Genomic DNA, 20,573 nt, shown 5'->3' on the forward strand with positions numbered 1-20,573 from the left:
CACCATGCCATTTACAGTCTATTTATGGACAAAAATATTCATTTCAAGGAATTGGCTCATGCAATTGTGGGAGGTGGCAAGTCTGAAATTTGCAGGCAGGCCAGCAGACTGAAAACTCAGAGAGGAATTGATGCTACAATCTTTTTTCCTTTTTTTGCTATAGACTTAATTTTTTTTTAACAGCAGTTTTAGATTTACAGCAAAACTAAGTGGAAAGTACAGAAATTCCCCATACAACCTCTCACACACACATGCACAACCTCCCCCACTATCAACATCTCCCACCAGAGCGGTACAATTGTTACAATCGATTAACTTCCATTAACAAATCACTATCACTCAAACCCATAGTTTACATTAGGATTCATCTCTGGTGTTGTACATTGCATGGGTTTTGGCAAATGTATAATGATACGTATCCACCATTACCACATTACACAAAATAGTTTCACTGCCCTAAAAATTCTCTATGCTCTGCCTACTTATCCCTCTCCCCCCCTAACACTTCAAAACCACTAATGTTTTTCCTGTCTCCGTAGTTTTGCCTTTTCCCTAATGTCATATAGTTGAAATCATATCATATGAAGCCTTTTCAGACTGGCTTTTTTCGCTTAGTAATATGCGTTTAAGGTTTCTCCATGTCTTTTCACACATTGGTATCTCATTTCTTTTTAGGGCTGAATAATATTCCATTGCATGAAATATTCAATGAAAGGTATAAGGTTTGTGTCTAGATTCATTTTTTTATGTGGATGTCTAGTGATTCCAGCACCATTTGTTGAAGAGACTCCTTTTCTCCATTGTATGGTCAAAGATCAGCAACTATATTTATGTGGATCTATGAGTATTCTGTTACATTGCCCTATTTGTCTATTCTTTCATCAATATCACACTGTCTTAATTATTGTAGTTTTATAGGAAGTCTTGAAGTCTGGCAGTGTCAGTCCTGTGACTTTGCTCGTCTCCTTCTGTATCATGTAAGCTATTCTGAGTCTTTTCCCTCTTCATATGAACTTTAGAATCAGTCTGGCGATATCCACAAAATAACTTGTTGGGATTTTGACTGGGGTTACCTTGAATCTATAAATCAAATTGGGAAGACCTGACACTGCAACCACATTGAGTTTTCCTACCCATGAACATGGAAATCTCTCCATTTACTTAGTTCTTCTTTGATTTCTTTCATCAGAATTTTGCAGTTCTCATCATACAGCTGTTGTATGTATTTTGTTAAATTTATACTTAAGTATTTCATTTTTGAGGGGTACTAGAATAAATAATAATGTGTTTTTAATTTCAAATTCCACTTGATCATCCTTTGTATGTAAGAAAGCAATTAACGTTTGTATATTAATCTTGTGTCCTGACATCTTGCCATAACCATGTTCTAGTTGCAGAAGACTTTTATGTCAGTTCTTTTGGATTTTCTGCATAGATCAAGTCATCTGCAAACAAAGATAGTTTTATTTTTTCTTTCCCTATCTGTATACGGAAAACCCTTGAATGACATGGATTTGAACTGCAGGATCTACCTATATGTGGATTTTTTTCCAATAAATATATTGGAAAAATTTTAGTTAGGTCTGTCATGCTTTCATGAATGCAAACAGTTAGATAGCCTACCTATCAGTGAGCTGTTAGTGTTAAGTAGTATTACTGAGCCCCCATGGAGAATTGAATTCTTTGTCTACACTGAGTCTCCAGTAATTCATCAATTACAGTTTTTTTAAGTTTAGTCAGTGTTTTACTTGTTATGGAGCAGGAACAACCCTCAAGCTTTTTACATGCTGGACCAGAAACTGGAAGTAACTTTGATGTGTAGTTGGGTTTTTAAATGACAATTGATGCTGTATACAGGCAGGTAAGAGAGATACTCTCCAATGCTGCTGGTAATGGGAATATAAATTAGGAAGACCTTCCAGGAAATAAATTGGCAATATATATTTTGAGCCCTAAAAATATTTGTACGCTATGACTTAATCTCTCACTTCCAAAGGTCTGATCTAGTAAACAGCAAAAAATATTGCCAAGAATATATATATAATGATATTGCTCATAAAAGAAACAGAAACCACCCAAATTTTAGTCAATGGGGCTTGACTGATTAAATTATTGTACATTGATACGATGGGCTATTATGTAGGCTTTACAATTATTTGACAACATATTTTTAACACAGAATAATCTTAAGAGTAAATAATATGTGGCTAAAAATACTGGAATAAAATACAACAAAATATTTGTGGCTATTCCAAGATAATGGAATTAAACACGATATTTGTTTTCACATTTTGTACAATAAAATATTACTTTGATAATCATAAATTTGAATATGTTTTTAAATTTTATAATTTGTTCAGGCAATACCTTTTCTTTAATTATCTTGAGATGGCTCTGGAGATAAAGTCACTCTCCCTCTTCTTTAAGAGAGAACTGAAGTAATTTCCTTCTACTGGGGAAAAGGACAGCAAGAAAACTTGATGTTGTCAACAAACGGTTGCTGGGTGAGGTTCTTAAATGTTCTGCTACAAGGGAGACAGGTAGAGCACTTCTTAGAGAAAATTAAGTATCTCATAAATAAGAGTAATTCTTCCCTCTTTATTAGATATTAGTTGTGATGTTTACATTTGCAGCTGAAGGAGTCTTTGTCCATTACATATGAGCATAAGGGGTCTAGTGTCATCACTATTCCAGGAGTAAGCCTACATTTCATTATCTATTGTATTAAGTAAGGTTTATGAAGGGAGCAAGACATTGCCATTGGTGCTTTAAGCAGAAATGAAGTTAATTCAGAGAACTGGGTGCTTACAAATCATTGTAAGTGTTATAAAATCACAGGCTCTAGGATGAATCTCCAGGAATAACCTTAAGAGCAATAATAATCTGACCTACCTGGAATACTTCCACCCAATCAGCAAGGAAGGAAATCAGAGGTTGTATTTTGGAACTATTGAATTCAAGAGTATATCAGTTCAGCTGCAAACCGACTATCAGGAATTAGCATCAAAACTACCTCTTGACTCCCACTAACCTGATCATTGATCACAGAAAAGTGGGCTCCAGCTGCCACTCCCATCGCAACTGCCTCAACAGCACCTCTGTACTTGGTGCCTGAACACTAAGGTCTGTTGCTGAAGAAACAAATACTCCATGAATACTTCTAACAGTAGAATATGCAAAACCATAGAATGCCCTCCACCTCATTTCAACATTCTAAATTTCACATGGTGCACCTTATCAATTTTCCTTTGAGGACTCCACTGCAAAGGAGCCTGGGAAATGTATTCTTTTTCCTTACCAGCCTTTGAGGTACAGGAAGGCACATTAGAATAGAGGTCAGAATGAATGAACAGTGCCAACTGATCATTTCTCAAATATTTACAAATAAAATCATTGAATAATAACATTACCCTTTCACTTAGCTGATATGTCTGGTCTATAATAATTTAAGTTTTCATATAGTCAAAGCAGAGGAACACCAGTGCTAAGATATTTAGTATAGTTTGGATGTTTTAGGGCCAGACTGAATTGATCCCAAAGATTATAAAACACCAAGAGCACACAAGAATGATATGGGAAAGGGACTCCAGGAAAATGGCAAAAGTTTCTTGTCTTTATTTTTATCTATTTTTTAATTTTTTGATTGTTCTTTTAATTGAAATGTAATTGATTATATATACTTGTGGGGTACAGAATTGAATATCAATACATGTATACAATATGTAGTGATCAAATCAGCATAATTAGTATACTCATGCTTATAGAACATAATCAATCTTATGATGCTTAACTAATGTCTCACTAATCCTCCTCTGCTTCCCCCTTTCCAAACTCTAATAAACAAAGTCCTGTTCTCTCTTTTTTTGAAATTTCAATGTATTATTAGGAGTGATTGTTTCTTTGTTTCTTTTTTCTTTTCTTTATTTTTTTCATTTCAGCTCCCACTTATGAATGAGGACATGCAGTATTTCACTTTCTGTACCTAGCTTATTTCACTTAACATAATTTTCTCTAAGTTCATTCATACTGCTGTAAATGGCAGAGTTTCATTTTTTTTATGGGAAAGTAGTATTCCACTGAGTATATATACTACATTTTCTTTATCCAGTCATCTGTTGATGGACATTTAGTTTGATTTCAACTCTTGCCTACTGTAAATAGAGCTGTAATAAACATGGGAGTGCATGTATCCCTTTGACATGATGATTTACATTCCTTTGGGTATATACTCAGCAGTAGGGAAGCAAGCAAATGACAGGAATCAGACAGTACCTCTTGACAGTAACCCTAAATGTAAATGGATGAAATTCCCCATTGACAAGACACAGACTAACTGATTGGATTAAAAGTTGGACCCAACAATATGCTGTCTTCAAGAGATTCATCTCACCCATAAAGACACACAAAGACTAATACTGAAGGGATGGAAAAACATATACCACACAAATGGAAACTAAAAAGAAACAGGGGTAGTTATTCTTATATCAGATAAAATAGACTTTAAACCAAAAAACCATAAAAAGAGACAAAGAATGCCATTATATAATGATAAAAGGATCTATCCAGTAAGAAGATATAGCAATCATAAATATATATGCACCCAACCCTGGAGCATCCAGATGTATAATGCAAACACTATTAGACCTAAAGAAAGAGACAGACCCCAATATGATAATAGTTGGGGAACTGAACACACCTCTTTCAACACTGGAAAGATCATCTAGGCAACAAATCAACAGAAAAACACAGGATTTAAACTACACTTTAGACTGATTGGACTTGGCAGATACCTACAGAATATTTCATTCAACAACTACAGAATATACATTATTCTCATCAGCACATGGAACGTTCTCCAAGGTAGACCACACATTAGGTCACAAATGAAGTCTCAGCAAATTTTTTAAATTTGAAATAATTGCAAGTATCTTTCCAGACCAAAATAGATTAAAACTAGAAATCAACAACAAATGAAACTCTGGAAACTACACAAACACATGGAAATTAAACAACATGCTCCTGAATGAAGCACGGGTCCAAGAAGAAATTAAACAGGAAATCAAAAAATTTCTTGACACTAATGAAAATAAAGACACATCACACAAAAACTTGTGGGATACAGCAAAAGCAGTTCTAAGAAGGAAGTTTATTGCAACAAACGCTTGCATCAAAAGAAAAAGTTTTCAAATGAACAACCTAATGCTACACCTCAAAGAACTAGAAAAACAAGAACAATCCAACCCCCAAATTAGTAGATGGAAGCAAATAATTAAGATCAGAACAGAACTAAATGAAACACAGACCCAAAAAACAGCTAAAGAGCAATAAAATGAAAAGTTGGTTTTTTGAGAAGATAAACAAAATAGACAAACCACTAGTAAGATTTACTAAAAAAAGAAGAGAAAAGACCCAAATAACAAAAATCAGAAATTAAAGAAGAGTCATTACAACTGATACCACAGAAATACAAAGAATCATTAGATGTTATTCTAAACAACTATATGCAAACAAATTTGAAAACCTGGAGGAAATGGATAAATTTCTGGACACATACAAATTACCAAGACTGAACCAAGAAGACATAGAAAACCTGACCAAACCAATAACAAGCAATGAGATTAAAGCAGTAATCAGCAGTCTCCCAACAAAGAAAAGCCCGAGATCAGATGGCTTTACTGCTGAAAGTGGAAAAAGTTTCAATGTCCAAGCTAAGTCCACTGATAATAACTAACATCCATGGTTTAAAAATCATGAACGAAGAATTTAGTTTAATATGCTAATTATGCTGATTTGAACATCACAGATTGTACAGAAGTATTGATAGTCAACTATGTACCCCACAAATATGTATACTCAATATACATGGCCCAATGTATATTTTTTGTTATGGCCCAATAACAAAAAATAAAACACATGCGTACACTTATTGCATACACGTAATGATTTAAATAGTTTATATCATATTCCACTTTGAGTAAAGCATTCAGTAGATTTCTATGTTTAATTTAGTAGTGAAGATGATCAATCCACTTGTGGCCATTCTACTTATGTGTTTTTCTGTTATCTTACTTCTGAGTCTCCTGATGGGATACAATGCATTTACTATAACATACTTCTCAACACACAAGGCACAGTTCCACTGTGTGAATTTTCTCCTGAAAAACTGAAATGTTTAATGCATTTAAAATATTATAAAAGCTGATATTACAAATGACATAGATAGATGTTGTTGGTTACTAATATTTAGCAAGAAAAACAAAGAACATCAATTTTGAAAATATGTTTTTGATTTATAGACCCTTAGGTGAATACTTTCTTTTAAACTTTTTTTAAAAAATAAGAATGTTTCAATGGGATTAACTCTGGATTAATATTGCCCTGTTCAGTATGTTCTTCCAAAATGATAAATTTGCAATGTCTGTTCTCACTTCTTAATTATAGGGTATGTGTGTGTACAATTGCTTTCCTTACCCTGAGTGCATGCTGGTTATGTGTCTACAAGGTCATGGGGAGGGAAAAGATGTCCAAGAAGCAAAACTATAAATCATTCATTCACTTGAAAACAAACAAACAAACAAACAAGAATAAGGCAAAAGTCAACAAAGATTCTTTCTGGAAAAGAGTTTAAACCCAGGCTTCCAAGAATTTCTAAAGTTCCAAAATGTATGAGTTTTAAAAAAACAGAAAAAACTTTTAATAGTTAAAGGAGAGAAAAAGGCATAATGAGCAAGAGTGAGCAGAAATAGCAAACAGCAAAAGCAGATCTGGAAAGTCAAGTTAGTTGCTAGCCATAATCAAAAAATAATCAAGAGTATATAGAAAAGAACAAAGTAAACCTCTAGGAATAAAAATGGAATAATGAAAATGAAAATGAAAACTCAAAGGGGAAGTTCACCAGCAATTTAGACAGAGCTGAAGAGAGAATTAATTGAATGGAAAATAGGGCTTAATTGCACAAATTGAAGCACTGAGATAAATAAAATAAAACCATGAAAAAATGGGATTCTGATTTTTATTATATTATTTTAACATAATATAATCAGAGATCCATTAAATGGGAATAGCAAGAAGATCTGAAGTATAAACTTGTAAGTGTTCTCCAGAATAGGCAAAAAACCAATGTTCAAGAAAACTTTCACCTTGAAATAGCAAATAGATATGACCTTATTTAAATATCTAGAAATCCAGACAAAACATATAGGATAAATGTTTTTAGACATCAGAAAAAAGAAGGTAGCACAGAGAGGTAAGATTCCCAGAATTGGGGTGTAAGGACTTTAGGAAGTTTGCTCCTGATAAAAGCAACAAAAAAACTGGCAAAAAAAGCCAGAAAGATAGAAACTGTCCCTGAGGAAGCCCAAATGTTGGAATTACTCATCAAAGACTTTAAATCAGCTATAGTAAATATATTCATAATTTGTTAGGTAGTAAAATATATATTTATAGTATATGCAAATCAATCTATATAATGAACCATATTAGGAATAAAATAAACATGATTATCTTGATACAGAAAAGCATTTGACAAAAGTTGACATTCTTTCATGATAAAAACACTCAAAAAGCTAGGAACAGAAACAAATAGTTTCAGCCTCATAAAGCGCATCTGAAAAACACACAGCTAGCTTTCTATTTAAGGGTTAAATATTGAATGTTGTCCCCCCAAGATCAGGAAGAAGATAAAGATGTCAGTACTTGCAATTTCTGTTCAGCATTATAATGAAGGTTCTAGCCAGGGCAATTAGGAAAATAAATTAATAAAAGGTATCCAGAATGGAAAATAATATGTAACACTATCTCTGTCGTTAAATGACATGATCACATGTATACATATGTATGTGTGTGTGTATACATATTGAATTCTAAAGAATCCACTTAAGGACTACTAGAACCATTAAGCAAGGTTGTAGAACAAGATTAATACACAACAATGAAATTTTTTCTATACACTAGCACTGTACAATTGGAAAATAAAACTTAAAAACAATTACATTTACAGTAGCATCAAAAATAATAAAACAGGAAAGAATTCAACCCTAAAAGCATAAGAAAACTATAAAATATTTTGAAAAGAAATTTAAAAAGATATAAATAAAAGGAAGGACATCCCACATTCACAGATTGGAAGACATAGTATTGTTAGACGGCAATAATCTCTAAATTGATATACAGATTTAACTCAGTCCATATGAAAATCTCAGCTATCTACTTCACAGAAATTCACAAGCTCATCCTAGGACTAATATGCAAGTGCGAAAGACCGAGAATAGTAAAAAAAAATCTTGAAAAAGAACAAAGTTGTAAGACTCACACTTCCCAGTTTCAGAACTTATTGTAAAGTAACAGTAACCAAAACAGTGTGATACTGGTGTAATGATAGAGTTGAGAGTCCAGACATAAGTCCACACATCTATGGTCAATGGTTTTTCAAAAAGGATGTAAAGAATAGTCAATGGGAAAAGAATAGTATATTCAACAAATGGTGCTGGGACAACTGGATATCCACATGCAAAGCAATAAGGTTGGACCCCTACCTCACATCAAATACAAAAATTATTCTGAAAGGGATCATAGACCTAAATGTAAGAGTTGAAGCTATTAAATTCTTAGGAAACACAGGAATAAATTATCATGATTTTGTGATGGATAGGCAGTGATTTCTTAGATACAACACAAAAGCAAAACTGAAAAAAAGTACATAATTGGACTTCATAAAATTAGAAACTTTTGAACTTTAAGGGACACTATCACAGAAGTGAAAAGACAGTTTACAGAGGTCAGTAAACTATTTTCAAAGCATATATTTGATAAGCGACTTGCATCTAGAATTTGTAAAGAAATCTTACATCTCAAAAATAAAAACAAATAACCCAATTAAAAATAGCCAAAGGATTAGAACAGAAAATTTTCTGAAGAAAATATGTGAATGACCAATAAGCACATAAAAAGATGTTCAACATCATGAGTCATTAAAAATATGCAAATCGAATCTACAGTGAAGAATCACTTTATACCTACTGGGATGACTAAAATGAAAAACTACAATAACAGTGTTGGTGAGAATGTGGCAAAATTAGAACCCACAAACATTGCTGGTGGAAAATAGTTTGTAATTCCTCAGAAGTTAAGCATAGATTTGCCATATGACCCAGCAATTTTATTCCTAGGTATATATACAAGAGAAATAAATCATGTCCACACAAAAACCTGTACATAATTGTTCATAGCAGCACCATTCACAATATTAGCCCAAAAGTGCAAATAACTCAAATGTTCATCAAGTGATAAAGGGATAAACAAAATTGGTATATTCATACAACAGAATATTTTTCATCAGTAAAATGGAATGGAATAGCTACAACACTGATAGACCTTGAAAATGTTAAGCAAAAATGAAAGAAGTCAATCAAAAAGGACCACATTATATGATTCCATTGATATGAAATGTCTGGAATAGGCAAATGCATAAAGAGAGGAGGTAGACTGGTGGCTTCTAGGGGCTGGGAGCAAGGTAAAATAATGACTGACTAGTGATGGGTCATAAGTCTCTTTTTGGATTATGAAAAAGTTTTAAAACCAGATAGCGGTGAAGATTTCACCACTCTGAATTAAATTTACTAAATTTATACTGAAATTACACTGTATTTTATGGTATGTGAATTACATCAATAAAGCTGCTATTTTTAAAAGGCTATGCAAAATAGCAATCTCCTAGAGAGTGGAAACAAATGGATGATCTTTTTGATTTCTAACCATACTGTCCAAAGAACAGAAAGAAGCAGAGTAGAAAGAAAAGCCCAAAAAGATCCCAGCAACCTCTCTAAGTTAAGGAGACAGTTTGAAGACCAAAGGAGCCAAGAAAGTTAGAATTCTTGGGACAATAACAACAAGAAGGAAATCACACAGGGATCTGCAGATGGGCTTTGTTGGGTCTTTGATTGGGTATGGATCTGAACACGTGTGTGAATAAATTACCTAAGGCAGAAGAAAGAATCACTAGAAAAGGCTCACTGGGGCTCATAGAAGACTGGGAATTGTTTGTCCTCCCAGAAACCAGAGTGAAAAGAAGACTTGGACTGAGTCTTCAAAAGTGTATTCCATAGAAGTGGAGTCAAATTATCCCTAGACGAAAGGTTGCTCCAGACATTTCCTAGCAAAACTTAAAAGTAAATCTTGAAAGTATCAAGCAGATCCCCCCAAAAAAGACTGCATTTAAGAACAAAACTCAACAATATTTAAAGGAGTAAAAGCAATCTTAAATCTACAAACCTAAAATTTAGTGTCTGGCATTTAATATAAAGTACCAGGCATACAAAGTATGCATTACTCATTAGCAAGAGAAAAGTCAGTTAACAGAAAGACGTGGAAATGAAAAAGATGAAGAAAATTAGGAGATAATAATATGAAAAGAGTCTTGTAAATATATATGTTTAACATGGTAGAGAACAACATAATATCCTGAGGAGAAAAATGTACAACATAAAAAACACAAATTGAATTTCTGAAAATTAGGAAAAAAGACAATACGCAAAATGAAAAGTACACTGGATGAGTTTACAGGAAAATTAAACAACACCAAAGAAAAGATTAGTGAACTTTCAGACATATTGAAACTATGTGTGTTAGTTTTCTAGGACTATCATAACAAAGCACCACAAGTTGGGTGTCTTAATAAAACAGAAAGTTATCTTCTCACAGTTCTGGAGGCTGGAAGTTCAAGATCAAGATGGCAACAGGGGTTATTTCCTCTGAAGACTGTGAAAGATTCTTTTCCATGCTTCTTACCTAACTTTTGGTGGTTTCTTGGCAATGTTTAGCATTCCTTGGCTTGAAGAAGCATCACCCCAGTCTCTGCCACTATTTTCACATGGTGGTGTTCTCCCTGTGTGTGTGTCTGTGTCCAAATTTCCCCGTTTTATCAGGACACCAGTTGTATTGAACTCTACTCCAGATGACCTCATCTTAACCTAACTAATTATGTTTGTATTGACCCTGTGTCCAAATAAGTTCATACTCTGCGGTACTAGGGGTTAGGACTTTACCATATGAATTTGGAGGAGACAAAATTCAACCCCGTAACACTATCCAAAATGAAATATAAGGAGAGGAGACTGAAAATAAAATTGAGCATCATGACTTGTGAGGCAATCTGTGCCCAGAAGGACAGGAGAGTACAGAAAATTTGTTGGAAGAAATAATAATTAAAAACTTTCCCAATTTTACGAATACTATAATCTTGAAAATTCAGGGAGCACAAAAAAGTCCAAGCAAAAGAAACAAACCATTCTAAAGTATACCAAAATTAAGTTTATGAAAATGAGTCATAAAAAGAAAATATTAAAAGCCATCAAAGTAGAAAAGATGGAGGAGCAAAGATAAGAATAAGACCACCTTTTCATTAAAAACTATGAGAGAAGACATTTGTATGGCATATTTTAAGTGATGAAAGACTAAAAAAACAACTTAGAATTATAAATCCAGGAAATATCTTTTTAAAACTGAAAATAAAATACTTTCTGACAAACAAAAGACCAGCAAGTTCACCACCAGCAGATCAGCCCTAAAGAAATGTAAAAAGTGCTCAAAACAGAAGGAAAATAGTAATGGATGGAAAATTTGTTCTTGTATACAAAACGATGAAGAATACTGAAAATGGAGACTTACAGTCAAGATGGCAAAATAGACGGTCTCCAGCATCACTCTCTCACACAAATCAATCAGTCTACAACTATAAGAAAGCAATGACAGCCAAGCTGGGGCTTCTAGAGCTCAGGGGAAGAACTCACTGTGTAGTGCATGAAGGTGGGAGAAGCCACAATGAGAGAAAGAAAAAACTGCTCTGACCTTTTCAAGTCCCTGCCACTTCCAGGCTAGAGCTGCTGAGCACACAGAGCAGGAGCTGGCAAAAGCCACAGCTGTGCCCTTCAGATGAAGTTGCTTGGAGGCAGTGGGGGAGAAGAGGGCCTTGGTGGCCCCCAGGCCAGCAAAACCACTAATAGGGATCCTGTGGAACCACATAGGAGCAAGGAGCCACAACAACTGAAAGAAAGGAGCCGCTCAGAGGCCAGCAAGTCATTGCAAGGGACCGGCACATGGCCTGTCCTATGGGAAGTGTTTGCAGCATGGGCAGTGGAGAAGACAGGCCCACCAGGAGAACACTGCGGCACAGCAAGGACAGCTGGTCTGCCCCCAATCAGCACAGGACCACTCAGAGGAGACTCGTCAGGGATATAGAATTGCATGAGGTGCAGTTTGATGAAAAGACTCAGGCCCAGAACAGGGTTTTTATGCAACCCAGGTACATCAGATTTCACTAGACCCGGAAGTACCTACAAAGTTACCAATTAAAACCTGAGCTGCACAAAAAGCTTTCCCTAGGGAAGCAGCAGCAAAGCAGCAATTTAGCTAAAACACACAGCTCAAGCACTGGTCCCCACAGGAAGTTCCCCCGTTTTAGAAGTAAGCAAAGGGCAACAAATTAGTTCCAGCACAGAGTTTAAACAGTGGGAACAGCAAATAATCCAACACAGAAATGAAAGAAAAAACAAAGTACCAGCAACCAGAGACAAAGTCTGATATTACCTAGTAAAGGTCTCACTTCACCAAAGAACACCTATAACATCTAGAAGGACCAGAAGTCCCCTGGGCTACCAAGCCAGAAAGGGGGGAGAGCCTCAGCAATGCCCCCTGACACCTGCAACCAATCCCAAGGGTCGGAGACGAGGGCCTCGTCCTGAACAGGATTATAATTTTATTTATCTTTAACTAAGTACAGTCCTGAAGAAAGAGACCTCTGTGGACCTTCCATGGATGCTGAACAAGACAGAAGGATACAGAAGATAGAAGATTACTGGGCTCATACAGCAAACCTGGGGTCACTAAGCTGAGTAGAAATGATTGTCGGGGAGATAGATAATGAAACGCCAGGTTGAGAGAGGGGCCAAATGAGGTGGGGGCAACAGAAGGCTCCAGGCTTTGGATACTTTCTTTGTCTTTCTCTTTTCCTACCTGGATCGAGCCTGTATCTTGACTGAAATTCATATGTGCAGTCAGAAGGCTTCATAGACAACTGGTCTGAAAGTGAATTGCTGAATAAAAGTTATCGTGGCCTAGAAGGGTGATCAGTGCTCCAAAAATCAAGAAGCCTCAAGTCCTTAAGTGGAGCAGATGAACTCATAACAGTGGATAGTTTCCTGGAGCATAGAGGGTCCTGTACAGCTTCTCTGCCTGACCTGCTGTCATCACCACCAACAACAAAAATTTGATAAGAGCACTGACTGGGAAGTGAGGAAAGGAAAAGAGACACTTTACGAATTCCCAGTTCTGCCACCTTTGTATGCCATGGGATCCCTGTTAGCCAACATCTTCCAACAATGTATAAGAACTGATAAATTTCCAGGAAATAAGAGATGAGACTAAATTTTGAATGTAATAGGCAAGAGCAATAACCAATAAAATCAACTCAGAATTCACAATTGATACTAAGTAGTTACAAAGAAAAGAGAGAAGAACAATAAAAGAATGCAATTCAAGTAATCAAATATTTACTGAGAACTTATTCCATGCTGGGCCCAAGATGAGGGACCTAGCATTTAGAGATGTGTGAATATATGAGTCTGTTATAAAGAACAGCAAATGTCACTGAGATGAGACTATTGCTCTGTTCAATAGTCTTTCCAGGGCCCCCTTCATGTCTCTGTTCCTTAGTCTATAAATAAAGGGGTTTAGCAATGGGGTGACCACTGTGTACATCACAGAGGCAATTATGTTACTGGAGGTGCTGGATGAGGCAAAAAAAATACAGCCCAATAATTGTGCAATAATGAAGAGATATGACAGAGAGGTGAGAGCCACAGGTGGAATAAGGCTTTGCAGATCCCATTGGTAGATGGAACCTTCAGAATGGTGGCCCCAATGCGTCCATAAGAGATCAAGATGCATATCAATGGTAGAGTAATAACTGCTACTCCCACTGTGAAAATGACCAGCTCATTGAGGGAGGTGTCTGAGCATGAGAGCTTGAGTAGGGCAGCAAGGTCACAGAAGAAATGGGGGATAGTGTTGTCAGCACAAAGGACAGTTGAGCCAGGAGGAGGGTGTGAGACAGAGCATTGATACAAGAGAGGATCCAAGACACAGCTACTAGTAAGGTACACAGTCCCTGTCTCATGATGGTGGTGTACTGGAGGGGATGACAGATGGCTAAATACCGGTCATATGCCATTGAAGTGAGAAGGAAATTGTCCAGATCAGTGAAAAATATGAAAAAATACATCTGTGTTATGCACCCTGCATGGGGGATGGATTGATCTTGAATCTGCATGCTTATTATACATCCTTGGGACAGTGACAGATGAGAAGGAGACGTCAGTGAGGGCCAGGTGGCTGAGGAAGAAGTACATGGGGGTGTGGAGGCGAGAGTCCAGCCTGATGAGCAGCATGATGAGCAGGTTCCCCAGCACCGTGGTCAGGTACATGCCCAGGAACAGGGTGAAGAACACGCCCTGCTGCTCCGGCAGGATGGGGAGCCCCAGGAGGAGGAACTGGGACACGCGGCTCTGGTTCTCCCTCCTCATGCTGCTCTTCTCTCTGTTGGGAATGGACAGACATTCAAAAAAGCAGAAACAAACAAATGTTGATTTATAGCAGGTAGATGAAAATGAGATCCTTTCTGTAGATGAGTGTGCCAATCGCTGTTTGTCTGCATTGCTGTATTCCTTTAAATCATTTAAAGTGGATGGTATTATCATGTAAAGTGAGAGAACTTGCCAGCAGAGAACAGAGTTTGATATAGAAGGGAACAGAGTTTGATATAGCTCCTTTGGCACTTTTCACCATCTAGGAGAGAGGCCACCCAAACCAAGTCATTATTTGCTGCTGTGTCTTGTCAGTAAAGAAAAGCCTTCCACTATCTTAAGATATTAAGTTGAAATCTTCCCAATTTCTCTTCTGTTTCCATACTTTTTAAAATAATCATTAGAGTAGTCTTGAGACTTTAAGCTATAACATACTGAACTTTTGAAAAGTGACTTCAGAATCTATTAATAAGTAAGGTTTAGGGAGGAAGTATCAATAACATATACTGCAAAGGGAACTGGATCCAAAAATAAATAGCTGAAGTTTCCATTATGTATAAAGTTGATGAGAAAAGAAACATATTCATTGATTACAATATCACTGCTATAAAAACGTAAAAATATTATCCGCAATTATGTATTTATTACCACTAATCATGTTTATCAGGCTCTTTTCGATAGGATACTATAGATGGGAGAGAGGGAGGGAAGGAGGGGGTTTGGGAAGTGATAGTTTGGGTAAAGGGCATAAATAAAAATCACGATTTGTAATAATGAATATGCTAATAACAAATAATAAATTTTTTAAAAAAACCAAATGAATGAATGAATTTATTTAATAATTACCCAGTGCTTATTTAGTGCCCTGAGATTAAAAAATTAGTGACAAACCTTAACATTTTTTGAGCATTGGCATGTACCAAGCACTTGAAAAGAACTCCAACACTCATTGTCTTATTGAATCCTCAGAACAACCTCAGGAGGAACGTACTGTTCTTATCTCTACTTTACACTTAAAGACTCTGAATGTTTCAGAATGAAATTAAATTGTTCAGGGGCTCAGAGTAAGAGGCAGAGTCTGAACTCAATTCCGGGAGTGCCTTTGTCAAGACCTCATGGGGTCCATTCTTCTGTTTTTCTACTTTTTTTTTTTTTTCAATTTTAATTTCTCAATATACATTGTGGTTGATTTTCATGACCCTTAAGCTGTTCTGCTTTTCTATCTTTTGAGCAAGGCACAGTCCATGCCCTACAGAGCCTCTCCAGGTAATAGGAAGATTGGCAAGCTTTAGAGGAGGCTTGCATAGGAGGTACAAGAGCCTTGCTCTGTGATATAGGGACAGGCTTACTCTATTGCTATGTATACTTTGGAGGCCCAGACTGACTTTGGCCCCTTTTTTACAATCACCTGGAACCACTAGATCAAAGAGACAGGAGCCCAGTGCATCACTGATATCAGAGACACCATCCCAGGACTCCAGGGGCTCAGCTCCTCTGGCCCTTGCCCAGGTTCCTCCCCAAGAGGCCAGCAGGAAATTGTTCAATTAGCCCATGTTGACTGTTTCTTTGTCAAGGATCCTGGATGTTTTATCTCCCTGTGTCTTCTTTCCATTTGCAAAATAAAATCCTCCTGCCCATTGTTCCATCGCTGTTAAACAGACATGAAAGACTGTGAAGTGCTTCAGGCAACGGAGGCTGCATATTATTCTTTGGTTTGTGAGCCTTTTGGACAGAAAGCCAGGACTCGCGTAACAGCCCAGAGCAGAAGGTATCTGAGCTTATTAAGGACAGGTATAGGTCAAAATGGGCCCGAATTGTGCTTCTAAACGTGTGTGTGTGAATGCGAGACTAGGTGTGTGTGTTCTGTGTGTCTCTACATATGTGTGTTACCAACTCACACACGGACTATCTCTACCTGGGATATGCATTGATCGGTCAAGGCCAGAAATCTCATTTGAGCAATGCGTGTGCTTTAGCGGTTATGTAACAATTGTCTGGGTATTGCTTGTGTGATTCTGTGTCTTGTAATTTGAATATTTATGATTGCCTGGGGTGTCTATCTGTATGTTTCTGTTATATGCTATTTGTCAGTTTTTTGTGTGATTCTTTGTGCATTGTGTTTTACATATATGACTATGTTTATTTATGAATTTTGTGTGAAAGAGATTTGCACCCAACCATCTTCATCTAGGGCATACATATGTCAGAGAGAACAGAAAGTTGTCCCTTAACAACAGGTGTGTTGAGGTGTACATTTGTGTGAGAGGCAGAAAGAGTGAGAGAAATTGACCACAGTTATAGAGGTGACTGTATTGCGTTTAATAAACACACCTTGACTAGTGTCACCTAAAGGGACAGGAGAAAAGTAAGAGTTTGAAACACTATTAAAGCAATAGGTCTATGGAACAGTCTCACCTTCTGATAATTTTCTTGACTCAGACCAGAACTCAGTCAACTAATTTTGAATCGGACCCTCTTTAAGCTCTGCTGGAGCCATTGGACTATGTGAGTGGAATTTCCCAATAATGCTCCTAGCGCACTAAACATATACTACTCGGGCCTTTAGCACTGTCCCTATTTACACTTTGGCAGCATGGTAGACTAGTTAAGTGTCCAAATTCTGTTGTCCTTGGAATCTAGTGGTTGCCATGCAATAGTTCTGTGGTCTTACATTTGATTTCTCTAAGACCAGCAGCTGTAAATGTAAAAGAGGATAATAATAGCTGCTGTAAGATACTGTCGGCAAGGTATTTAATACATTATAGGCACATAATAAGCACTCAGTAAATGGTAGCTGGCTGTGTAATTATTCCTCAGGCGGAGGCTGAGATGTCTGATGCTTCATTCACTTCCCACCTGTACATGGGAGAATTATGTTGTATCATTTGGAACCGCAAGTTCAGGTGAATATGCTCTCTCAAACCTCAGGTTACAGCTTCATTAGGACACACTGCCGTTTACACACAAGATGAAGGTTCCTTTGCTGCTGGTTCAGGCTTTCTGCTCAGCTCTCCACCCAACCCTCCACCCCGAGGGAAGCCAGAGCTCCAGTTGTCAATGAGCAGCCAGGCCACAGAAGGAGGGAGTGTGAGGTCACCTCCCACCTCCTATTGTCTGAGTATCCCCGAGAATCACCCTGGTCCAGAAAAAGATCTACTATCAGATATGGACACCTATGTGTTAATGTCAATTTCCTCTCCCAGGCATATGGGTATTTCAACTCTGTTAGTCATTCTTTCTCCTACCACCCCCAAACCCCAAAGATATGGGCAGTGTCTGTCTCTAGTGAAAAGAGCATCAGAAGATTTGCCTTTGAGGTCAGGTTCTACCACCAAATACATCGTATAAGTGACTTCACTTCTCATGTTAGAAGAATGAAAGAAAAACGTCAGTGTCTTCTCTCCTTCCCAGACACAAAATAAATATTGATTGCTTATAACTCCAAGTATGTGAAAGCCATTTGCAAACTATAAAGGGCTGGAGGAATGTGAGTGATGGGCAGACATCTGAGCTAGTGACTGAGGGAATTTCGAGCATAAAATGCTCTTTCAAACACTGAGATAACATGTCTCAAAGGCCTGGCTTTTCTGGTTACTTAAATAGGGGGAGAGTATGTTCAATAGGAGCAGGGACTTCATAAGAAAGATATGAGTAAAGAATGGTGACTCCAGCAGTTACTGGCTGTGTCACCATGGCCTGGTTTCTTAACATCTGTTAGCTTCAGCACACATGTACATGCACACACAGATACACACAGACACACACATATATGCAAAAACCCTTTTATTACGCCTGTCACATAGTAGAATACGTGTTCAATAAATGTCTGTTATATTCAGATTGATATTGAGAAATAGTCATGTTAATCAGGCAACTGTTAACTCTAATAGGCATCACCAATCTTACACCATCTATCTGTCTTCAGGTCTGAGGGCAAATGTCCTGGTGCCTCACTGCACATGAATCCTCAGATCCAAGCCAATTTAATTCGCTGAAGATAAGTGCAGAGAAACAGACAACTGTGGAGATGGGTGAAGTTTAATTTATTTTTTTCTAAGATGAATAAAACACACCAAGCTATTGCATTAGAAAATTAACCAGAAGGTCAAAGGTGTGAGTCACTGCACCTCCCTCAAAATGTTAGGAGACCACAGAGGTTGATACAACTTTTAGATCAGCCACCTGATCCTTTCTAATTCTGACTTTACTTTTCTGGTATATTGGACTCCTAAAGATCCACCCCGGCTTTATCTGGACACTCACACTGGCATAGTGATATTAGATGACGTATCCGTGCCCTTCCTAGATGAAAAACTCTGTTCCAATATCATAACTCATGTCGTATCATTTAATTCTTCTGAAAACCCAGTGTGTAGGCATTCTTATGGGGTTTTTTAGATTTTTTAAAAAATTTTTAATTGACCCATAACAATTGCATGTGTTTACGGAGTACAGAGTATTTGGATACCTGTATACAATACGTAATGATCAAATCAGGGTAATTAGCGTATCCATCACTTTAAACATTTATCATTTTTTTGTGTCGGCAACATTCAGAATCCTCTCTTCTAGCTGTTGGAAAATACACAATAAATTGTTGTTAGCTGTAGTAACCTCTTATTATGCTCATTTTGTAGAGATTCAAAATGAGGCTAGAAAGAGAAAGGTGTCGAGACCAGCTGGAAAGTCAGAGTCAGAATCCACAAGAAATCTGGCTGCAGATTCACTGCTCTGAACCAGGTCTTGACGAGGCTTCTCCTTAGAATCAGAGCTCCTCGAGGGAAGGAACCTGCTCCCCTATTTTCTCTAAGAAAGAGCACAGTGTCTGACCCATAGAAAAATAAATCAATACAGTTCTCCTGGTTTACACTGAAGGGAATTTTGTTGGCTAAACAACTCCTGCTCCACTGAGTGAGGGTGGGGATTCAGCCAGCAGCCTGCGAGTGACACTCCAAGGAATCCCTGAGTACCGAGTAGTTACCACTACTCTGCCGCGATCACTATTTTCATCTGGGACATTCCCAATATCCTTTTATCTCCAGCAAAAAGAGCAGCATGAGGAGGGAGAACCAGAGCCGCGTGTCCCAGTTCCTCCTCCTGGGGCTCCCCATCCTGCCGGAGCAGCAGGGCGTGTTCTTCGCCCTGTTCCTGGGCATGTACCTGACCACGGTGCTGGGGAACCTGCTCATCGTGCTGCTCATCAGGCTGGACTCTCGCCTCCACACCCCCATGTACTTCTTCCTCAGCCACCTGGCCCTCACTGACGTCTCCTTCTCATCTGTCACTGTCCCCAAGATGCTAATAAACATGCATACCCAGGATCAATCCATCCCTTATGCAGGCTGTGTAACACAGATGTTTTTCTTTATATTTTTTGGTTGTATTGACAACCTTCTTCTCACAGCGATGGCCTATGACAGGTACGTGGCCATCTGCCACCCCCTCCACTACACAACCATCATGAGGGAGGAGCTGTGCATGTTTCTGTTGGCTGCATCCTGGCTCCTCTCTTGTGCCAGTGCCTTGTCCCACACCCTCCTCCTGGCTCAGTTGTCCTTCTGTGCTGACAACACCATTCCCCACTTCTTCTGTGACCTCCGTGCTCTGCTCAAGCTCCCATGTTCAGATACCTCCCTTAATGAGATTGTTATCATCGTTGCTGGAGGATTGGTCCTTATCTTGTCATTTATTGGTGTTTTAGTCTCTTATGGCCACATCGGGGCCACCATCCTGAGGTCTCCCTCAATCAAGGGGATCTGCAAAGCCTTGTCCACCTGTGGCTCCCATCTCTCTGTGGTTTTTCTATTCTATGGGACAATTATGGTACTGTACTTTTTCCCATCATCAAGCAACTCTAGTGACAAAGACATCATTGCTTCAGTGATGTACACAGTGGTCACCCCCATGCTGAACCCCTTCATCTACAGCCTGAGGAACAGAGATATGAAGGGAGCTATGGGGAAGCTTCTCAGAAGGGAGATCTTTTTCTCCAAGTGA

At 37.8% G+C, this 20,573-nt stretch overlaps 2 protein-coding genes across 2 annotated transcripts in view; one reads left to right on the top strand and one right to left on the bottom strand.

Annotated features, from left to right (window-relative positions):
- The window catches only part of LOC134365539 (olfactory receptor 1N1-like), a 38,241-nt gene extending 23,665 nt beyond the window's left edge, over nucleotides 1-14,576 (bottom strand). The window contains 3 exon segments of the mRNA XM_063081658.1: nucleotides 11,283-11,286; nucleotides 14,079-14,332; nucleotides 14,334-14,576. Coding sequence (XP_062937728.1) covers nucleotides 11,283-11,286; nucleotides 14,079-14,332; nucleotides 14,334-14,576 — 501 coding nt within the window.
- Nucleotides 14,577-18,513: 3,937 nt separating this feature from the next.
- Nucleotides 18,514-20,573, top strand: LOC134365472 (olfactory receptor 1J4-like). The gene is made up of 2 exons (XM_063081580.1): nucleotides 18,514-18,521; nucleotides 19,631-20,573. Exons 1-2 carry the CDS (start codon nucleotides 18,514-18,516, stop codon nucleotides 20,571-20,573), a joined length of 951 nt encoding a protein of 316 aa, XP_062937650.1.

The sequence above is a fragment of the Cynocephalus volans genome, chromosome 17 (assembly GCF_027409185.1).
Source record: "Cynocephalus volans isolate mCynVol1 chromosome 17, mCynVol1.pri, whole genome shotgun sequence".
NCBI lineage: Eukaryota > Metazoa > Chordata > Mammalia > Dermoptera > Cynocephalidae > Cynocephalus > Cynocephalus volans.